Source organism: Volvox carteri (assembly GCF_000143455.1).
Source record: "Volvox carteri f. nagariensis unplaced genomic scaffold VOLCAscaffold_56, whole genome shotgun sequence".
Taxonomy (NCBI): domain Eukaryota; kingdom Viridiplantae; phylum Chlorophyta; class Chlorophyceae; order Chlamydomonadales; family Volvocaceae; genus Volvox; species Volvox carteri.
In genome coordinates, this window is record NW_003307599.1 from 410,066 (window position 1) to 431,357 (window position 21,292).

A 21,292-nucleotide genomic window follows, 5' to 3' on the forward strand; every position below is an offset into this window, starting at 1 on the left:
CCGTGTCATCCCAACCTGCACTACCAGGTTTCTAACAAAGAATTACAAAAATACTCTTCAGCCACCATTGTCATCGAGAAGATATATTACTTGTCATACTCTTGAGCTGTTCAGTTCATGGCTGCACGACACGTTGCTGGCCAGTCCAGTGAGGCCAACGCATCCCCTGTCGTACTGTCGTACTTCCAAAACAATTGAAGGTTGCCACAGCGATTTCGCCGCTCAGCAAAAAGTACATCGCAACATGGGTGAGATGGGTGCTAGGAGCGGCGCTGCATATACAGCGTTATGCCACAGCCGCCTTACAGCAGGTGCGATGCGAAGGAAAGCGGCAAAGCAGAAGCGGAAGAACGAGAAAGACGTGTCGCCAGGCAGGGGCAGCGCTCAGGCCAAGAGCTCCCTCCCCCCTTTCCCCACCGTCCCCCTCTCCCCCCCTCTCCCCTTCCCCTTTCCCAGGCAGAGGCCCACCTGACGAGGAGCACGCAGGCCTCGGGCGGCACACCCAGACCGGCTGCGTGTTCCGGACAGGCGGCCGTGGCGGGGGCCTGCCGCGGACTGACGACAGCCGAGAGGAACAGGTCGCACTTGCACACCGCGCAGTGCGTGTAGGCCCCGGTACTGGAAATGCACACACCGGTACGGTCCTCTGCGCCGGTGCTGCCGGACATGGGTTGCTCCTGGGGCGGGTTCGTGTCATGCCATGCCATGCCGTGTCGTGTTGTGTTGTCGTGTGCAGCAAGGTGTAGCGAGGCGTGGGAACAGCCGCGGGTAAATAGCCGCGGGGGAATACACACAAGGCGTGTAAAATGCACGTGTGCTATTTAAGGCCAAGATTGGGTCAAGGCAATAAGATTCCGTACTACCGTACTGCCGTACGTCCTCTTTTACATCTCGTTACATACCTGCGCCACCCCGAACTCCCGAGCTATAGCTCGCCGTCGAGCCTCCTCCTCCACTCGTAGCGCCAGCTCACCCACTGCCGTACACACGGCCTCGGGTGGCACCTCCGCCAGCCGTGGCGAATGGAGGGAGCCGTCGCCGGTAGTGGCGCTGTCGCCGCCGGAGGCGGATACGGCGGTGGCGGTGACGGCCGCCGCCGCCGCCGCTGCGGCCTCGCAGCAGGCGGCGGCGACAGTTGCAGGATTTGGTTTCACATCTGGTAGGACGCCGTCGCTTTGCCATTTGAGTTCAAACGACTTGGGTTCTTCGCCAGGCTCCGTTTTCACGTGCACGACGCGTGAAGCCTGCTGCTGTTGCTGCTGCCCCTCCGTTCGCTGCTGCTGCAGCGGCGGCGGCAGCGGAAGTGGGGGCACCTGGTCGCTCTCAGGAGAGGGAGAAAGGGGAGAAGGAGGAAAAGACGAAGCACGAGCGAGTGAAGCTGCTGCCAAGGAAAGAGGAGAAGGGGGAGAAGGAGGAGATGGAGGAGAAGGGGGAGAAAGAGGAGAAGGGGGAGAAGGAGGAGGCGATGGTCGCAATACATGCGGCAACGCTGCCACACGCAGTGCCGCACATACGGCAGGCGCGGCAGTGACGATTCGAACCAGCAGGTCGTCAAAGCTGAAGGTGCTCCGCCTGCCCTGTTGGCGGTATTCTCGTACGGCAGCACTGCCGTACGGCAGCCAATCAGCCGGCGCAAAGTTGACAGCTTCAGCGCAGTTGAAACCGGCGTTGAACCCCGCGTGGTAGGCGTTGGGGAAGGTGATGATAAAGCTGCCGGGCTCTTGGACGAGCCTGCAAGCCACAGTCCACCGTACGACACCACAAATCACTATATGAGATTTCACATATTGCACCACCGTGGACTGAATAAACACAATCCAACCACATTCACACACACAGTCATTATATTCCTATACCCGCGGTGTTCCGGCACCCGTTACCGCCGAAACAAAAATTTCCTGTGATTTCATTATATGCACGACCAAATATGACCATAAATGGTCTCAAAAGTACTGCAAAAGACAGGAAGATGAAGGGTGAGTGGCTGGCTGGCTGGGAGGGTAGAGCTGCCAGGTGGCGAAACTGAACTGCACGGGCGGCCCGACAGGTTTTTTACTTGACCTTGTCGGGCCGGAGCTGTTGTAGCCCCCCGAGACGCCGGGTTCAAATACCGCATTACAGTTCACACAACACAACACAACACAACACAACACAACACAACACAACACAACATAGCACGCAATCAACATAAGCGACTGGACGCGCAAAGGTATACGACGCGCAGGTACGGCACGGTCGTACACACATACAGATACACACACACAAACCTGTACACTGGAACCCCCCGCCGACGCAGCTCCCCCGGCGACAGCAGCGTCACCGGATGGTGCAACAGCAGAGGCTCCTCGGCAAAGAGGTGCGGTACCGCGTCTTGCATGGCCGCCTCAAACTGCTCCGCGGCATGCGCAGGTACGCCGTACCAGACCTGCGCGAACAGCGGCAAAAAACGACAGCAGCAGCAGCAACAACAGCAAAAAGTAGTAGCTGCACTACCAGCAATATGAATAGCAGCAGCAGCAACAACAACAACAACAGTAGCACCAATAGCAGCAGACGTAGCACATCACCAATGGCAGCAGCAGCAGCAGCAGGAGCAGGAGCAATAGCGCCAGGGGCGGAGGGTTGCCCGGTGAGCGCGACTAGGTACAAGTCACACCGGCGCGAGGAGCTCCCAGGGAGCGCGACACACATGTCCCCGCCGGCATCATGGCGCGGGGGGGACGCAGCCCTTCATCTTCACCTACCTTTGGTGCTGCAGTGTGAAGGTAGGTGACCGAATACAGCGCATGATCCTCCACGCGCCAGCAGAAGGCGCTCAGACAGCTGCCCAAATCCAACCTTAAAGCTGTGGGGCCTGCACGAGGGAAATCAGGATGGAGGTGGCTAAACATAAAAGACCAAGCCAGAAAAAAATACACAGAAAGGGGCTTGTATTGGGGCACAAAAGGCAAAAGCAGGCACAAAAGACATGGCAAAAGTAGCAATAATTATATTCTCAAGAACCAAGAAATAGCATCAATTAAAACTAACAGCAGTATCTGTCATCTCAGTCATTAAAAATTCCAAGGACTAACAAAAAACTATTAATCATAATAAAATAAAATGACAAACTAACTTCAACCGCAATCACAGCATGAATTGTCAGGATGCGGGTAAGGAAAAAGGGGAATCAAAGCATCAAATGGCCGGGGAAAGCACGTAGTTCGCTCCAGGATGGGACGGGATGGTTGGAAATACCAGCCGTACACTGAACAACCCAGCCGTACACTGAACAACCCTTAATACCGCCCGTGCACTGTAGCTTGTAACTAGCACCAAGCCTCCAGTTCCTTTCAGGGGGATACCACCCGGGTTACAGTTTAAAACATTTAACTTCTTCACAACTTCTTCACAACTCCCTAACGACCCGTCACAACTACCTGTTGTACACGGATCTGTCTCCAGGTATCGCAGCATTGACCCCGGGGCGCGAGACAGGTTGCTAACGTTCCAGGGATGGCGCGTGTAGCGCTGCGTGCGCTCGTCCAACGGCGGCGGCGGCGGCGCCGCCGCTGCGACGGCGGTGGCGGCCGCTGCCGAGCTCGATCTCACACGCAGGTCGGTGATGAGCAGCGGAAACCCGCTGCCGTGCCGTACTAAATCCAATTCACTGCCGTACAGCGTCTCTACGACCATGTCTGCCGTGGGCCGCTCCACGATGCGCCAAAACTCCGCCTCCACTTCCTCCAAGGACGGTTCACAGCCAGCGGCAGCGGGCGCGGGGCCGGTGGCGCCGCGGGCGCCGGCAGGCTTACCGTTGCCGGCGACCTCGGGAACGGAATCCGACTCCGGGGAAGAAGATTTGGCCCTGAACGAAGGCGACAAGCAGCACCACATGCGCAAGAAGGCAAGAAGGCAAGAGCGCAAGCCAGCCGGTCAGGACGTCTGGTCTGCTGGACCCGCATCAATGCGTATCATTACGGAATCGTGGGCCATTACGAGATAGTGCCTCACCACGGAACAGCTCGCGAAGTATTCCAAACATCAAATTTTGACACATTTCTAATAACAAGCCAGGATTCCTACTCTACCCTTCGAGCTCTATTTCATAAATACATTGTGTTGCGATTGCCGTACAATGCCGTACCAACCCAGGGGCCCATATCCGCACCCGCCACCGACCTCCCTATGTCGTTAGTCTTGTCCATGTGCATGTCGCCGAACGGCGGCAGCCCAAAGTGCAGGCTCCGAGCCCACAGACAATACGCCTGGAACGACCGCAACGTATGCATTCGCGGCAACGACACCTCGAACCCACACTTGCCGCCGCCGCCGCCGCCGTGGTCGCCGTCGCCGCTGCTCGGCTCCGAGTCGCACCTGGCCCCGGACCTCGCCCCACCCTCGCTGCCGCCACTTCCCCGACTAGAAATTGCCCCCGCGGCAGCGGCGATGCGACGCGCGCGCCGCCCCACCGCCGCCGCCGCCGCCACCATCTCTCCACCGGCAGCCTTAAATCCACCAGGAGGTCTGACGGCACCTGAACACCGATGACGATGACCCGTGATCCCAGCCGCCGCCGCCGCCGCCGCTGCCGCCAGGGCCGCCGCCGTCTCGTCCAGGGGCGGCCCCAGTAGCGGATGAGCCCGCAAGCCGGTGATGTACCGCTCCAGGGAGGACTCCACAGCCGCTCCCGGCGGCCTTGGATGCGGCATGTCGCCGGGCGCCACAAGCCGGACACCTCCGTGGGACGTGATGTGGGCGGGACTGCGGAGCCCGTGTGCAGCTTGGCAGCGCGTTGTGGGGGTGCACAGCCTGCGGGCGCCCAAGTAGGCTGGATCCCTGTCGGAGGCCGCGGCTGCGGACAGGGGCACGGCTACTCTTGGGGCTTGCTGCTGGTGGTGCTGCTGCTTGATTTGGCCCAGCCCCTGCTGATCCTGGTACTGCTGCTGCTGGGGGCGGTAATGCTGGTATTGCATGAGCTGCTGCTCGTGCTGCTGCTGTGGACTGTATTGCTCTTGGCCCTTATCGCTGCCTCGCAACAGCTGCTGCTGCTCCTGCTGCTGCAAGGTGTTGTGCTGGTCAGCGCGTTCGTACTCGGTTCGCTGCTTTCGTTGATCTCCTAGGCCCGCATGCAGCTGATGTGCGCGGTGCGCGGCGGATGGCTCGTTCGACCCCATATTCACCGGGTGCTGGTGCTGGTTATCCTCGTAGGGGCCGTTAAGCACCCCTAAGCACACCGACCCTGTTAAGCACTCCGTATTGGCAGAGCACATCAGGCCCCTGCGGCCACCATCCCCAAAGACTGGCTGCGGCTGTTGCTGCCTGGCGTACGCCCGGCACTGCCTTGGCGGCTGCTGCGGCTGCTGCTGCTGGGGGCGGTAATGCTGTTGCGGCTGTTTCTGCCAGGCCTCAGCTTCCTGAGCGAGTCCCTGCCTGAGGCTGGGCACTTCAGCTTGGCCTTGCGCGTCTTCAACGCTGTGGGGCCTCATGCACAGGTGGCTTATCAGCTGCCGCCGCGGTTTGAAACGGAACGGCTCCAGGCTGCCGCTGCCGTTGCCTCCGCCGCCGGCGTCACCGGAACCGCTGGTGCTGGACCTGCCGTCGCCATCGCCGTCACCGCTGCCAGACCCAGAACCGGAGCCCAGGAGGACGGGGGGCGGGTCCCAGCACGACGCCGGCGGCACGACACGGCAGATGCCGTACTTCTCCGCCTCGGGCCTGATCTTTGCGATGTACGACACTGGGTCCGCGAACTCCTCTGGGGTTGGGTAGAACACCGGAGCGCTGGGAACGCCCTGGTCGTGTATGACGTAGGTAGGTAGGTAGGTGGGTCGGGGGTTAGGTAGAGAGGTAGGTAAGGGGGCAGGTAGGGAGGGAGGTAGAGAGGAGGATACGGCAGCACGAAAGCGGTGAGAGCGGAGGAGCCTCGTTACATGCGCTGCCTTCATACATGCGCCCATCATCACACAGCTGTGGGTTGTGTGATATCTCACCCGGGGGGCGGCCCCCAGGGAGCTGTCGCAGATGGCACAACTTCTCCAGGTCTGATGTGTGCATGTGCATGTGCATGTATGTATGTTAGCCCGGCCCGGCCCGGCAAGGAGTTCACAGTCATGCCGTGTGTAATAGTCGGCCTCCCCACCGCACATCTCACCCTCCTGCTCCAACCCAACTTCCCGAGTGGACCCCCTCACCCCCTCAACCCCCCCCCTCCTCATCCATCCCTCATGATCCGCCCTCTCGCCCTTCAGGCGGCCCCAAGACGTCAGAAAGGGAGGGCCCCACGCAACCCACCTCCTGCTGGAAACGCGCCGCCGCATCCGGTTGCCAGCGCGCGTAGGCCCGGGAGACCAGCGGCCGTTCGCGACACGTGCTGCAGCCACTCTGCGGAGGCGAAGCGGGGAGGAAAAGGCGTTCAGCAAAACTTTCGGTGAAACTGACCCCTTTTCTTAAACCTGTATTGTGCTGTTCGGATGCGCAATGCGCTTTGACTTGCGGTGACTGGTAGTATAGCTGTGCTGGACGTTATTTCAGGTGGTGGTAGGTGGTAGGAGGCTGCTTCACAACAGCAGCTTTCCTCCCCCTTACACTCCCCAGCGGTCTGCGGCGAAGTCCCCATCTCCTCCTTTCCGCGCACGGCTCCAGCAGCCTCGGCCTCGACCTCCACCACCGTTAACACCACCGCTACACCGGCTGACATCTCCCTCCCCGTTTTGCACCAGACCGACCTCGACCTCGACCTCGCCCCCGCCAGTCTTCCCACCCCCACCAGCCTTCACACACCACTCCCACTACCAGGGCGGCCTCACCAGGGCAAAGCGGCAACGGGAACACCCTGGCATGTACTCCTCCGGCTGTGGCTCCCCAGGGCCGTGGCCGTGGCCTTCGCCATCCTCATCCCCATCCTCGCCTCCCGCGTCGTCAGCGTCTGCTACGGTCTTCCCGTCGGTGTACTCGCCCTCGTCTTCCTCGGCGCTACCCGGCGCTCCTTCCCGAACGGCATTGCTCGGCAGCTCAGAGCCCCCGGTCGCCTCCTCGTCGTCGTCGTCCTCCGCCGCATCGTCCTCACCATCGCCCGACGTGTCGTACAGGCCTCGGTAGAGCCGTCCACGCTTCCGGCCGCGGCTGCCGCCACCACAGCGGCTACCGCCGTTGCACCCAGCAGCGCTGCTAGGGAAACCCTCGAGCTGAAGCGGTTGCCCTGAAAACTCCATGTCGGCGTCAGGATTGATGTGAACCCAGGGTGTTCGGGGTTGCCGTACAAGCTGCCGTACGGAGGCGCCAACAGACACGGCATTGGTGCCGCCATCCACAACAGCGGCCTGAGAGGGCCGGTCAGCAACGTTGCAGCGAACATCTTCAAGAATCCGTGGAGTCTGTTGCTGCTGCTGGTCTTTCTCCTGCTGCTGCCGCTGGTGGTCGATCTCCTGCTGCTGCTGATGATGATGATGATGATGATGATGACGGTGATGAAGCGGAGTTGCTTCCGCAACTTGCTCTAGTTGTTGCTGCTCCAGAGGGTGTATCAAGTGCTGTAGCTGTCGGAGCTGAAGCTGCTGAGCCGCAAGCGCGCTCAGCGCCGATCTGGCGTCAGCGAACCTTCCCGGCGGCATGGCAGGAAAAGGGCTAGCCGCCGGGGCAGCAGCTGCCGCCGCGGGTGGCGGCCCTGCTACGTCCGACCCCAGCGGCGTGTCGTTGCCTTCAGCGTCACAGGCGGTACGGGCTCGGCCCCCTGCCGGATCGTCCCTGGAGCATTGCATTGCAGACGCAGGGTCTGCCGTCTGCGGTGCCGTACACTGCGGTTCCGCGGCATGTACGACTGAGCCCTCACATCCGCTGCCGTCGCCATCGCCAGGAGCGGCGGGGCCGGGCCCTGAGCCTAGGCAGAACTCATGCCCCTTTGCGCTGCTGCTGCCCCCCTTCTGAGGGCATGCGGGTTCGGCTGGGACGTAGCTAAGGGCGAGCGGAAGTCCTTGGGGGACAAGGGACTGTGCCTCGTGCAGTACTGCTGCAGCGCAACCTGCATGGTCGGCTCCGGGCCCAAGCGGATTTGCGTGTTTGTGGCTAAGTGCTGGGCAGGGCGCCGCACTTTGGCTTTCTACAGAGCCTATTGTCTGTATGGCTGCCATGGGCGAAGGTGAGCGTTCCATGTGCGGCCCCTCCGAAGCGATAGAGTTCCAGTGCAAATGGCCCCGCAGGTGGCTGAGGCTGCTGCTTTATCCTCTGTACGAGCTCTTACGCGGCGAAACTCCATGTGCAGAGAAGGCAGTCGAGAAACGCGGGCACCACCATGTCACATCCCTGAGGGCGGGAAGCCCAAGTCGCGATGGGGCCAGGGAACGGGTCGGCAGGGCAACTATGGCGGATCAGTTCTGCTACTTGCTGTACAACCCATGGGCAACCACAGAGCAGCGGTCGAAGCCAGGAATTAGGACGACACAACTAAACAGTTATCGCGTGGTATGCTGCTATTCGTGTAAATCACATAGGATCAATATTCGAAGTTCTCAACCGGGATTAGCCATCTTAACGCGTTGTCGGCTGTTCTATCGCAAGCGGAGTCGACTAACGTTGACGTTAACAACTCAGGCCGTTCCAGCACCTACAGCACATATCAATAAGACATTTTTCATTACAGCAACAAAATCCTCACCTTTAGGAGCGCATCAGCTGGCCAAGACTCCCGGCACAAACGGAACGGAACAGGTTTTCCCATTAACAAGATAACCCAAATATAGCTTCTTGTACGTTGTATGTAACCTTAAGCTCGGATAGGAAAGCCGTGTCGATTCCAACTCAAGTCTGGTCAAAGGTTTCGAAGGTGAGATTTCATAAACGAGTCACATGCCTATGAATACAAATTGGGTCGGATATTTGCAAGGTGCATTGGCCAACGCGCAGCATGCGTGCCGCCGATGTACCAAAAGTGCACGACACCGGATAACGAACAACCAGCTCATCTCGTTCGGCGCCCCGTGGCTTTCCAGGATCCCACCGTTTTCCTTGGAAGACAGCTCAATTCATCTGCTGTAAAATAACACCAATGCTCCGCTGTCGAAATTGCATGTTTGAACCTTGGGAGCCACCACGACATGGAGCTGGTCAGCCGGGCTTACTGCCAGGTAATGTACTGCCCTTCAGCCATAAATAACTGGAAGATATATGGCTGCCACTCACGCGCCCGTCAGTCGGTCGCTTGCTACCTGCTCCAAAGGCCCGCTCAAACGTGCTTGTTTATGCTGAGAGCCAAAGCAGGGCAGCCAGCCAATATGGACGGATAATGAAGATGCCACATCGCAAGGGTCCGACATATATCGCTTTGAAACCGTTCCGAAACGAACCGGAGATGTACATGTCTTGGCGTGATTTCTGTCATCATCGTTGCGGCTTCAGCTGTAAAGGGCACATCCTCTCTAGAGGTACAGCCCCGGTTTGTTAACAAGCCGGGATACGATCTTCGACGTTGAACAGTGGGCTCCACACGAGCGACGCCTTTCAGCAAGCAGAGGTTTTTTTCCTAAGTAAGCAACAAATGTAGTTATCAATATAGTCATACGGTTTTGAATACAATTCCAGTAGATCGCTCACATATCTGGATTCGGCGGCGACGGAGTTGTCGGCGGCTGCAAAATGAGGCCGGCGACAACAGTTTGGCTGTCGCTTGCCTTTAATTGGATCAGTATTATTAGAATTCATATTAACTGAATCAGTTGCATTCTTCACGCATCCCGGGCACCGGAAACGGGGTGTATTTCCAGTTCGGATTAAGGTCCCGCTAATCCCTGGCCATTCCGAAGGCCTGGGATTAGCGCGGGGATTAAGGCCGTACAATGGGCGATGCACATTTTAGGATGCGATCTCGAAGCTAATATGACCAGTTCTGAATTGCTTTGGGCATTAGGCATCGTATGAGTATAAAGTATGGGCAGGAAGCGTACTCTTCTTGCCGTTGTGGCCACCGTTGAGGCCTGACATTGAACTAGCACCTTTCGAGCAAACCAAATCAGATATTGCTTACTTTAGGTCATCCATATGGAATTACCTAGAAATTAAAGTAAGATATGACGCCATAAATGCTAATCCAGCTGATCTGCAGATACGGAAAGTTACTACCTGGGTGGGGCCAGGTAATAACTCTTTTGTCACAAGTTGCCAGGTAAATACATGGACATCAAGTTCAGTTTATGTTCTTTCCTAATCTCTTGCTAACTCCTGCTAGTCCTCTGAATAGAGAACACGGTTAGCTAGGTTGCTATTCCGTCCAGCGAAACTTGAGGTCCGTTGGCCCATGTGAATGAATGATGTTGAATAACCTACAGCTTTTTAACTTTTCTCGGAAAAATAACAAAAGCGTTTAAAAATACTACAAAAGAAACCGGGATGTTCCGCTTTCGGGTGTCCTTGCTGTCCTTGTAGCAGCAGATCCGAACCGTCTGTAAAGTTGTTGATCGTCTATAGGTCGTACCCTGGGTACCTCCTCAACCGGGCTTCGAGGAGCAAAGTGGTTAAGGACAGCAGCTACGTCACTCAGAACGGTCCAACAAAGGTAAACCACCAGATCGGTTGAATATGGTGGCAGTTCCGGTGGAGCCACGGACCTATGAGGAAGCTAAACGTTCTCCAGCCTGGCCTATGTGGAAGCAGGTGATGGACAAGGAAATGGCTTCTATGCAGTCGCACACCGTGTGGGAGTTGGAGACGCCGCCTAAGGGAGTGCGTCTGTTACTGGTCAAGTGGGTTTGTACCTTGAAGCGAGATGAAAAGGGTGACATCGTTCACTACAAGGCGTGGCTGGTCGCTAAGGGATTCACGCAGGTGGAAGGGAGGGATTATGAGGATGTGTTTGCCCCAGTGAGCAAGCACACCAGTTTTTTTTGGTAATATATTACTTTTTTGGGAATAAATGGGGGTCTGAGCCTGGAAGAAATGGAATAATTGGTCAGTTGGCCGTACTGGTTCATTACTTCGGCCATAAGTCGCCCCAAATGCCTTCTGCACATATAAAGCTGAACATTTGGAGCTTATACACTATTTATGTATGAAATATTTGATGATACCACAATGAGACGGCCCGTTCAACTTAGGTCAACGGGGCATTCGTTCATTCTTGACCAAAGCAAACGGCTCAAAAAGTCCGCAGACGCAATGCCCCAAACATTTAGAAGAAGAATTAGATAATACAGAAGGCAAGGATAGGCATGCCGTATTTGCCGCTCTTGAGTCAGTGAAGCCAGCGATTTGAGCGAAGCTGAGGATCCCCCGGCGAAGCGGCAACGCACAACTGCAGCAATCAGCGACTCAGCTGAGCAGCTTGATTCTGACGAGGAAGGGCCACCGCCCCAAGATGTCGCCACGGCACCACCGCCACCTTCAAGGGTGGGTGCTTCGCAGCACGCGCCGCTGCAGGCGCGGCGCCAGCAAACACAGCATGTGCCAAAAGGCCAAAGCAATGGGAGATGGCGGGTCCTTGGCAACCAAGCAGCGACTGGCCCGGATTCGGGGGCAGACCACCAAGCTGCGTGAACAGCTTGAGGTGGAGCGGGCGGCTGCTGGCAGCAAGGTCGTGCAGTGAAAGCTACGTGAGGAGAAGGAGGAGAGCCCCACCATCCAGCTTTGGAAGCAGCTGGAGAACGCCCCTGTCCATGCGGAGTGCCTAAAGGAGTAGTGGCTTTGGCCAAGCTCGTGTTCGTGATGGTGCCGGGGTCGGTGGAGGACGAGCGCCGGTTTTCGGCCATGAACTTCATGCAGAGCAAGGTCCGCAACCGCCTGGACTAGCACCTGGCGCTCTGCGTCAGGATGTTCACGCAGGAGCTGTACGACCTGCGCACGTTCCCCTTCGATGTGGCGGTGAAGAAGTGGCGTGAGGCCGTGATCAATGGGCGGTACCGCATGAACGACTAGCTTCTGATGTGGTGCAGAGGCCTAGCCAGCAACTTGTCGGCGGCTGGTGTAATGCAGTGGTGTTGATGGTGCCGACAGTGTACATATATATAACTTTGTCTTCGCGTGCTCACGACGTTTATGGACAGTCAAAGTGGCTCCGCGCCCTGCTCACAGAGACACTGGCGCAAATGGTGGTACGGCATGTGTGTTTCCAGACGTCAGGTGTTGTTTACAGCACACCGTACAGCCTTTGAGGGGGGGGTCTGGGGGGGCGCAGCACCCCCCAGCGACTATACAAAAAGGAATTGTAACCGCAAGAAACACCCAGTTTATTACTCTAGGGTATTAGGCCCCAAACGAAAAAAAAACACTGAAGCACACCAGTAGCTGGTACACAGTACGGCTCTACAAATACGCGTGTAGCGCGACCACCAGCATCTCGAGAGGCCTTTTCAGCGGCCAGCTACTACAGGAGAACATTTAGCTTCCTCATAGGTCTGTGTCTCCACCGGAACTGCCACCATATTCAACCGATCTGGCAGTTTACCTTTGTTGGACCGTTGTGGGCGATGTAGCTGCAGTCCTTGACCACTTGGCTCCTCAAGGTCTGGTTGAGGAGGATTAACTCCAGGTGACTCTTCCCCATACGGATTCTCTTCCTGATTTACTTCCACCTCCTCTTCTAGGTCCTCTTCTGAATCCTCTTCCAGGTCCCCTTCCAAACCTTCTACCAGGTCCCCTTCACTATTGGGATAACTAGAATCCTCTACCTCATCTTCTCCTTCTTTGTTAATCAAAGGGGGTAACTCCTCCTCATCATCATCTTCACCTAGGTTAACCAGCACATATCGGTCTGACTCTTGTTCCTCGAAGCCGAATACATGCTCCTGAAACTTGACATCGCGGCTCACAATATGGCCGCACAACACGATATGCCTTTGTGTCAGGCTTGTAACCCCCAAACACCCCTTTTATTGACCGCGGCTCTAGCTTTGACTGCTGGGAATCTGGTACGCGCACATACACCACACAGCCAAACACCCACAGATTTGACACATCTGGTGCTTCTCCATAAAAGTGCTCATAGGGAGTGCCCTTCAAATCCCGGTACGGCAAACGATTTCGTAAGTAGTTCACCGTCAGCACGGCATATGACCACATACTCATGGGCAATTTGCTCTCATATAGCATAGACCGCACCTTTTCCAACAATGCCCGGTTCAATCGTTCTGCCTGCCCGTTCTGCTGCAGAGTATATATGGTGCAGTGGCCTGGTTCTGAATGCCTTTCCGTCCATAATAATCGCACAATTCGGCATTTAGAAACTCACACCCACGATCCGTGTGCACTGCCTTTTGTCCACACTGGCTCTTGAGCAGCTGGAGCTGCATCTGGACAGTCTTAGATGCTTCACCCTTATTTTTCAGAAGAGCGATTTGGGAAAGTCCAGAGTAGTCATCCAAGAAGGTCGCTATGTAATAGTTCCCGCCTGTGGACTCCACCGACATCGGACCACACAGGTCCATGTGGACTAAATCTAAGCACTCCTTCACACGTGATTCAGACTCTGGGAACGGCTTACATGGATGCCGCCCCATTACACACTCTTCACATACCGAGGCACTACCTTCTTCTCACAAATTTTCAATTGATACACTCAACCCCTGCACCATCTTCTCACTCTCAAGCGCACCATATTGCCGTAGCTCATGTGGCCAAAACATGCATACCACAGCTTCACGTGAAGGGCTGCCAGAGTTGTAGCTAGGGCTGCTGGTACACACTCAATCAGTTTGTAAACTGAGTCATTGCACCTCGCATCAAAGACCCAGCCTTCCTGATAATTGTGAACTGACATGTATCTAGTGTACCCATAAAATGTACACTTGGGGAACGACTTGGTCATGGATGTGGTCATACGGGGTGTTTCCTGTCATAGATCTGGTCATGTTGCCTCATGACCACTCATGAGGCCTCATGACCGGTCATGTTACCGGTCATGAGGCAGAGTCATGGTCATGACAGTTGTCATGCTCCTTGTGCAGCATGACGGTGGAGCTGTCGAAGAGATAGTAACTGGTATCCAAAGCCTGGAACAAAGAATACTCCCTTGAACTTAATCGTTTGTTTCTCGTAGTGCATCCTTTTTGTGTCCAAAACCTTGTCCAGTTCTAAAATCACGTCTCCATAGCCCAGTTCACTGCCCACCTAGATCAGTATTGGATCTGCCATCTCTCTGTAGTGGTATAATGAACTGGCATCCAGAGTTATGTTGTAATATGCTCCCGAGTCTAGGATCCACTCGACGTCCTTTTCTCGGGTACGCTGCACCTCCACCAATGGTGGCTCCTCGGCTCCCGCATATAGGGCCTCAGGCTTAAACTAGCCTGCAGGCGGCTCAGCAGCCATCCCCATATCCACCCTCATCTGCACATCCTTCTCCTTAGGCTGCTAGACTGACCACAAAGGCATGTCATATCACCGGGGGTCCAAAGTCGTCGTCATCATCACCATCACGGCGGGCTGCCTATGCTCTAGCCACCTTCCGGCACTCGTCAACATTGTGGCCGGGCTTCATGCAGTATTGTTGTGAATCGGACGTTATTCCGGTCAGACCTCTCTACTATTGTCTTGAGAATTATTTGTCGTACTTACGGAACTGTATTTTGTTTCCTTTAAGTGGCGGCGGAAAGACACATTCTTCAGTTGCTTGTAACATAACGTGCAGATCACGCTCCGAGAGGGCAGCGAGCGGAGGCAGAGGCAGATTTATAACAGGTTATGAGCCCCGACAGACGATCGGGATGGAAACAAAGTTAGAATACCGTGAGGTATGAAGCTTAAAGAATCGAAAGACCTGGATGATAAGGTCTAGAGCCGCCATTATCAAGGTGAAATTAGGCTCGGCTTAGGAAAGGCCGCGAACCGCTGACAACGGTGCGATCCATGAACAGGCGAGGGCCATTCTTGTGGAACTTCTCCACAACGATGACCTGGACCTGTATCAGAAGCACAGCGACCTTAGGGAATTATATGAGGCACTGGACAGCCGCTACAAGGGGATGGTAGCAATACGGGTTCCACAGCTACACATTCAGCTGCGTCGTATGAAGATGGACCCGTGTGAAGGAACGAGGGCTTACTGCCAACGAATTAAAGACATCGTTGACGAGCTGGAGCAGTGTGAAGAGAAGCTTACGGACTACAACGTCGTCAGCACTGCGATTCAAGGCCTGCCGGATATGTATACGGCATCTTGGTTTAGTTCACCCGACTCGATGCCAAAGAGTCTTGTGGACGTTCGAGATCGGCTAATGTCCATAGAGCAGCAAATCACGCAGTCCAGCCGACCTACACCAGGAGTGCCAGCACTTGTGGCCGATTATGGTGGCAGAAGTCAGCAACCAAGACGAGAAATGGGCAGCAATGTCGCTATTAACAGCGGCGAGTTCCGAGGTAGATGCTACAAATGCGGCAACATCGGGCACAAGGCAAGCGAGTGCACCGCTAAAGAAAAGCAGAAGGAGAGGAAGTTCTGCGTCTACTGCAGTACCGGGGTCAGTCGAGCCGCCTAAGGAGATGGATGCACAGATGAGGGCGAATACGGGGGCGGCTGCTGGGCCGCTTGCAGGTGAGTTTAAGCCTGAGGCCCTATACACGGAAGCCGAGGAGCCGCCATTGGTGGAGGTGCAGTGTACCCGAGAGAAGGACATCGAATGGATCCTAGACTTGGGAGCGTACTACAACATCACTCTGGATGCCAGTTCGTTATACAACTACAAAGAGCTGGCGGATCCAATACCGATCAAGGTGGGCGGTGAACACATAATGTACACCGTGGGCTATGGAGATGTGATTCTAGAACTGGACAAGGTTTGTGACACAAAAAGGATGCCCTACAAGAAACGAACGATTAAGTTCAAGGGTGTATTCTTTGTTCCAGGCTTTGGATACCGGTTAGTATCTCTTCAGCAGCTTACAGTGTGTGGAGCTACATTTTCGAGGCGCACTACCTACATGACGGTGCAAAATGATCAGGAGGGATGGTTCTTCTGGGCAGAGTGCAAAGATTCAATTTACAAACTGAGTGCACGCGAGTGGAGTCCACGTGTACCAGTAGCCCTAAGCTACAACTCCGGCTGATCTTCACATGAAGCTGTGGCATGCATGTTTTGGCCACCTGAGCTACGGCAATATGGTGCACTTGAAGAATGAGAAGATGGTGCGGGGGTTGAACGTATCAGTTGAAAAATTGCGAGAAGCCGGAAGTGCTTAATGGGGCGGCATCCATGTAAGCCGTTCCCAGAGTCTGAATCACGTGTGAAGGAGTGCTTAGATTTAGTCCACATGGACCTGTGTGGTCCGATGTCGGTGGAGTCCACAGGCGGGAACTATTACATAGCGACCTTCTTGGATGACTACTCTGGACTTTCCCAAATCGCTCTTCTGAAAAATAAGGGTGAAGCATCTAAGACTGTCCAGATGCAGCTCCAGCTGCTCGAGAGCCAGTGTGGATGAAAAGAGAGCAAGTGTGGATGAAAAGTGAAGGCAGTGAGGACAGATCGTGGGTGTGAGTTTCTAAATGCCGAATTGTGTGATTATTATGGGCGGAAAGGCATTCAGAACCAGGCCACTGCACCATATATACTCTGCAGCAGAACAGACGGGCAGAACGATTGAACCAGACGTTGTTGGACGGTCTATGCTATATGAGAGCAAATTGCCCACGAGTATGTGGTCATACACCGTGCTGACAATGAACTACTTACGAAATCGTTTGCCGTACCGGGATTTGAAGGGCACTCCCTACAAGCGCTTTTATGGAGAAGCGCCAGATGTGTGGTGTATGTGCGCATACCAGATTCCCAGCAGTTAAAGCTAGAGCCGCGGTCAATAAAAGGGGTGTTCAGGGTTACGAGCCTGACACCAAGGCATATCGTGTTGTGCGGCCATATTGTGAGCCGTGATGTCAAGTTTCAGGAGCATGTATTCGGCTTGGAGGAACAAGAGTCAGACCGATATGTGCTGGTTAACCTAGGTGAAGATGATGATGATGAGTTACCCCCTTTGATTAATGAAGAAGGAGAAGACGAGGTGGAGGATTCTAGTTATCCCAATAGTGAAGGGGACCTGGTAGAAGGTTTGGAAGGGGAACTGGAAGAGGATTTAGAAGAGGGCCTAGAAGAGGAGGTGGAAGTAAATCAGGAAGTGAATCCGGATGGGGGAGAGTCACCTGGAGTTAATCCTCCTCAACCGGACCTTGAGGAGCCTAGTGGTCAAGGACAACAGCTGTGTCGCTCACAGCGGTCCAACAAGGGAAAACCGCCAGATCAGTTAAACATGGTGGCAGTTCTGGAGGAGCCGCGGACCTACAAGGAAGCCAAGAATTCTCCTGCCTGGCCTATGTGGAAGCAGGCGATGGATGAAGAAATGGCTTCTATGCAGTTGCACGCTGTGTGGGAGTTGGAGACGCCACCTAAGGGAGTGGGTCCGTTACCAGTCAAGTGGGTGTATACTTTGAAACGAGATGAAAAGGGTAATATTGTTCGCTACAAGGTGCGACTGGTCACTAAGGGGTTGTTTGCCCCAGTAAGCAAGCACACCACCCTGCGTGCCCTGCTGTCTGTTGTGGCAGTGCGTGACCTAGAGCTACATCAGTTGGACGTTAAGATGGCGTTTCTTAACGGCACGCTGGCAGCAACCCCCTGGCTATGAACAGGGAGGCCCCACTTTGGCGTGTAAGCTAGGTAAGGCTCTGTACGGGCTTAAGCAGGCTCCGGGTGCATGGTATGCATGCTTGAAAAAGGAGCTGGTTGATATGGGCTTTTTAATTTCTCAAGCTGATCCTGGTTTGTTTTTTAAGGATGTCCAGGGAGAGCGCGTGTATGTGCTAGTTCATGTGGACAATCTATTAATTGCGGCCAAGGATCTAGCGGTTGTTCAAAGATTAAAGTCAAAATTGAATATGTTGTTGATATCCGAGATTTAGGGGAGGCTCGGGTATTTTTGGGCTTCGAGATAGAGTGTGATCATGCGCAGTGTAGCCTAAAATTGTCACAGCGTCGTTTTGCTGTGGACTTTATAAAGCAGTACGGCATGGCTGACGCAAATCCGCGGCTGGTGCCCATGTCCAAGGGCACTGTCCCCTGACGTGGGGGAGTTTCGTTATGGAGAGCTGGTAGGCAGCTTGTTGTACCTTATGGTGGGCACGAGACCTGATTTAGCTTATTTTGTAGGAGCTCTGTCCCGTTATATGTCCAAGCCAACAGTACAGCATTGGGAAGCTATGAAGAGCATGTTGTGATATGTTGCAGGTACAACATGGCTACTGTGATTCAGATTAAGCTAGTTGTGTCCACACGAGACATTCTACCACCGGTTACGTGTTTCTAAACGTGGGAGGTGTGTTGAGCTGGTCTAGCGTCTTCAGCCAACGGTGGCTACGTCAACCACCGAAGCTGAGTATATGTCGTGCAGTGCTGCTACGAAGGAGGCCTTGTGGTTTCGTGTCTTAAGCAGCGATTTGAAGTTGGTCTCACCAAGGTTAGCATCCTGTGTGATAACCAAGCAGCCATCAAGATGATTGGTAACCCCATCGTCTCCGCTCGGTCAAAGCACATAGATGCGCTGCACCACTTCGTGTGTGAGCATGTTGCGCGAGGCGAAGTTATATTCAATTACGTCAAGTCTGTGTATATGGTGGCGAATTGCCTAATGAAGGCGTTGCCTTTGCCTTTGCGATGGGACTGCGCTAGAGTGGTGCTTGTTTTTCGTTTTACAGATAGAGGTCTGCCCGCGGGGGAGTGTTGTGAATCGGACGTTATTCTGGTCAGACCTCTACTATTGTCTTGAGAATTATTTGTCGTACTTACGTAACTGTACTTTGGTTCCTTTAAGTGACGGCGGGAAGACACATTCTTCAGTTGCTTGTAACATAACGTGCAGATCACGCTCCGAGCCGAGGCAGCCGTATAGCATAAGGCAGCCGTATAGTGTAAGGCACGGAGCAACTCCTATATATTTTATTAAGCAGATGCAGAACTTCTTCTCCTTCTGCTGTTCTTTAGCAGTGCACTCGCTTGCCTTGTGCCCGACGTTGCCGCATTTGTAGCATCTACCTCGGAACTCGCCGCTGTCAACAGCAACATTGCTGCCCATTCGTCTTGGTTGCCGACTTCTGCCTCCATAGTCGGCAGCAAGTGCTGGCACTCCTGGTGTAGGTCAGCTGGATTGCGTGATTTGCTGCTCTACAGACATTAGCCGATCTCGAACGTCCACAAGACTCTTTGGCATCGAGTCGGGTGAACTAAACCAGGATGCCGTATAAGTAGACGGACGGCAGGCCTTGTATTGCAGTACTGACTACATTGTAGCCCGTGAGGTTCTCATCACACTGCTCCAGCTCGTCAACGATGTCCTTGATCCGTTGACAGTAAGCCCTTGTTCCTTCTCGCGGGTCCATCTTCATACGACGCAGTTGAATATGCAGCTGCGGAACCCGAATCACTACCAACCCCTTATAGCGGCTGTCCAGCGCCTCATACAGCTCCTTAAGGTCGCTGTGCTTCTGGTACAGGTCCAGGTCATCATTGTGGGGAAGTTCCACAAGAATGGCCCTCGCTTGTTCATGGATCGTTCCGTTGTCGGCGGTCTGCGGCTTTTCCAACGCTGAGCCTAATAGCCAGTTCACATGCTACGTTACGTTAAGACTTTTTGGGAAAAGTGGTCGGTTCGGACATGGTAACGGTACGTTACCGGTAAAGTGGACGAAAAGTCTAAAGTGACCGGGGGGGGGGGGGTTGAATTTCGACCCCTCGTACCGTTACCTGAATTGCGTCGCCAATTTCGCGAGTTATAACAAACAGCCAAGCCCAATCGCTTATAAAGACCACATATTTGACAAATTGTGCGCGCTTTGCACTCCGACCGAATTTCTAGTCACACCGCTGCAGTTTATTTTGGAAAATGAACAAGGACAACGCCGCTCGTGTTGCTCGCCCGCGCACGACCCCTTACATAGCCAATATGTAACCCATTGTAGTATCAGGGCTGAAGCCATCCGCGAAATGGCAAGTCGGCCGCACTTCCGGCGGCATGGGCCGCGCCGCGTCGGCCCAAACGCGCAAGCACTGCCATTGAGAATTGAACATATCCTCAAGGTTGTCAAAAATTACATCCATAGCGGCCGCTAGGGCAAACGCCATCGCGGCTCGCGCGGGATGCAGTGCCATTGCTGTAGGCAGGGCTGCCAATAACCCGTCAATTATATATTGCGATTCTAAGGGGATGTGCTGAAGTTTTGGCCATTGAAAGACATAAAATGGATATGGTTTACACAGCTCGCGCCAACGAACACAACGTCGTCGTAGTGTCCCATGTGAACTGGGTGACTTTTTCAGGCCCACTTTTCCAAAAACGTTTTCGCAACGTAACGTAGCATGTGAATCCAGTATAACTTCGCCTTAATTATGGCGGCTTTGAATCTGATCATCCATGTTTTACGGTTCTTTAGGCTTAACACCTCGCGGTATTCCAGCTTTGTCTCCATCCCGATCGTCAGCCGGGGCTCATAACCTGTTGTAAACTCATGAGCTACTCTGTGCCTTACGCTATACGGCTACTTAAGCTCGGAGCGTGGTCTGCACTTTCTGTTACGAGCAACTAACGAATGTGGCTTCCCGCCGCCACTTAATGGAACCAAAGTACAGTTCCGTAAGTACGACAAACAGTCCTCAAGACAACAGTAGAGAGGTCTGACCGGAATAACATCCGATTCACAGCATATATTATAATTATTATTACGGACCGTCCATTGTATTGCATCAGGGTGCGATCTATAGCCGATCAAAAGGTTCACAGACGTCCCCGGCCAATTTGCGTGATGAACGAAGCCCTTAATTGGCCATCGGTGCATAAACCATTAGCTCCACCTTTGTGATGCATGCGCCTCCCGCGTCTGATGAGATCCTAGGAGTTGCATAGCAGCACAGTTTTATGAATTGGTGGTACTACTGCAGTGTCAATTAATCGTGTACGCGTACTTTAAAACGTAAGGAAATAAAAAATGGCATGAGTGTTTCATGGGGTTTTCAGAGGTGCTTGCCTAGCAATTAAGGCAAATGGTGCGTGGTGGCAGTGTGTGTGCGTGTTGCGTGGCAGCTGCAGTCAGTGGTGGTGGCGGCAGGCCTGGTAGCTGCTGCAGCAGCTGCTGCCTGCCTGCTGATGCGTGCGTGTGTGCTAGGGGTAGGTAGCTACAGTTCGTAAAAATTGATGTTGCTGCATCAGGAAACAGCTTCCGGCTCCATTATCGCGGCGAACCTGTAACCATGAAGAGCATCACGAGTGGTCTACATATCAGCCGAACCATGGGGGCGAAGGCTATTACAGGGGGAACTGTACGTTATCTGCGAGGGGGGAGGTGAAAAGGACC

The 21,292-nt window shown here is 54.4% G+C and overlaps 2 protein-coding genes across 2 annotated transcripts; both read right to left on the bottom strand.

Annotated features, from left to right (window-relative positions):
* Positions 1 to 1,532: 1,532 nt before the first annotated feature.
* On the bottom strand, positions 1,533 to 2,377 carry VOLCADRAFT_66478 (uncharacterized protein; the record flags this gene model as incomplete). Its single annotated transcript, XM_002955967.1, has 2 exons — positions 1,533 to 1,718; positions 2,258 to 2,377. Coding segments are annotated over 2 exons (306 nt in total), but the record flags the coding sequence as incomplete, so codon positions are not given.
* Positions 2,378 to 5,648: 3,271 nt separating this feature from the next.
* VOLCADRAFT_66451 (uncharacterized protein) lies at positions 5,649 to 5,927 on the bottom strand (the record flags this gene model as incomplete). Its single annotated transcript, XM_002955968.1, has 1 exon — positions 5,649 to 5,927. A coding segment is annotated over one exon (279 nt), but the record flags the coding sequence as incomplete, so codon positions are not given.
* Positions 5,928 to 21,292: the final 15,365 nt, after the last annotated feature.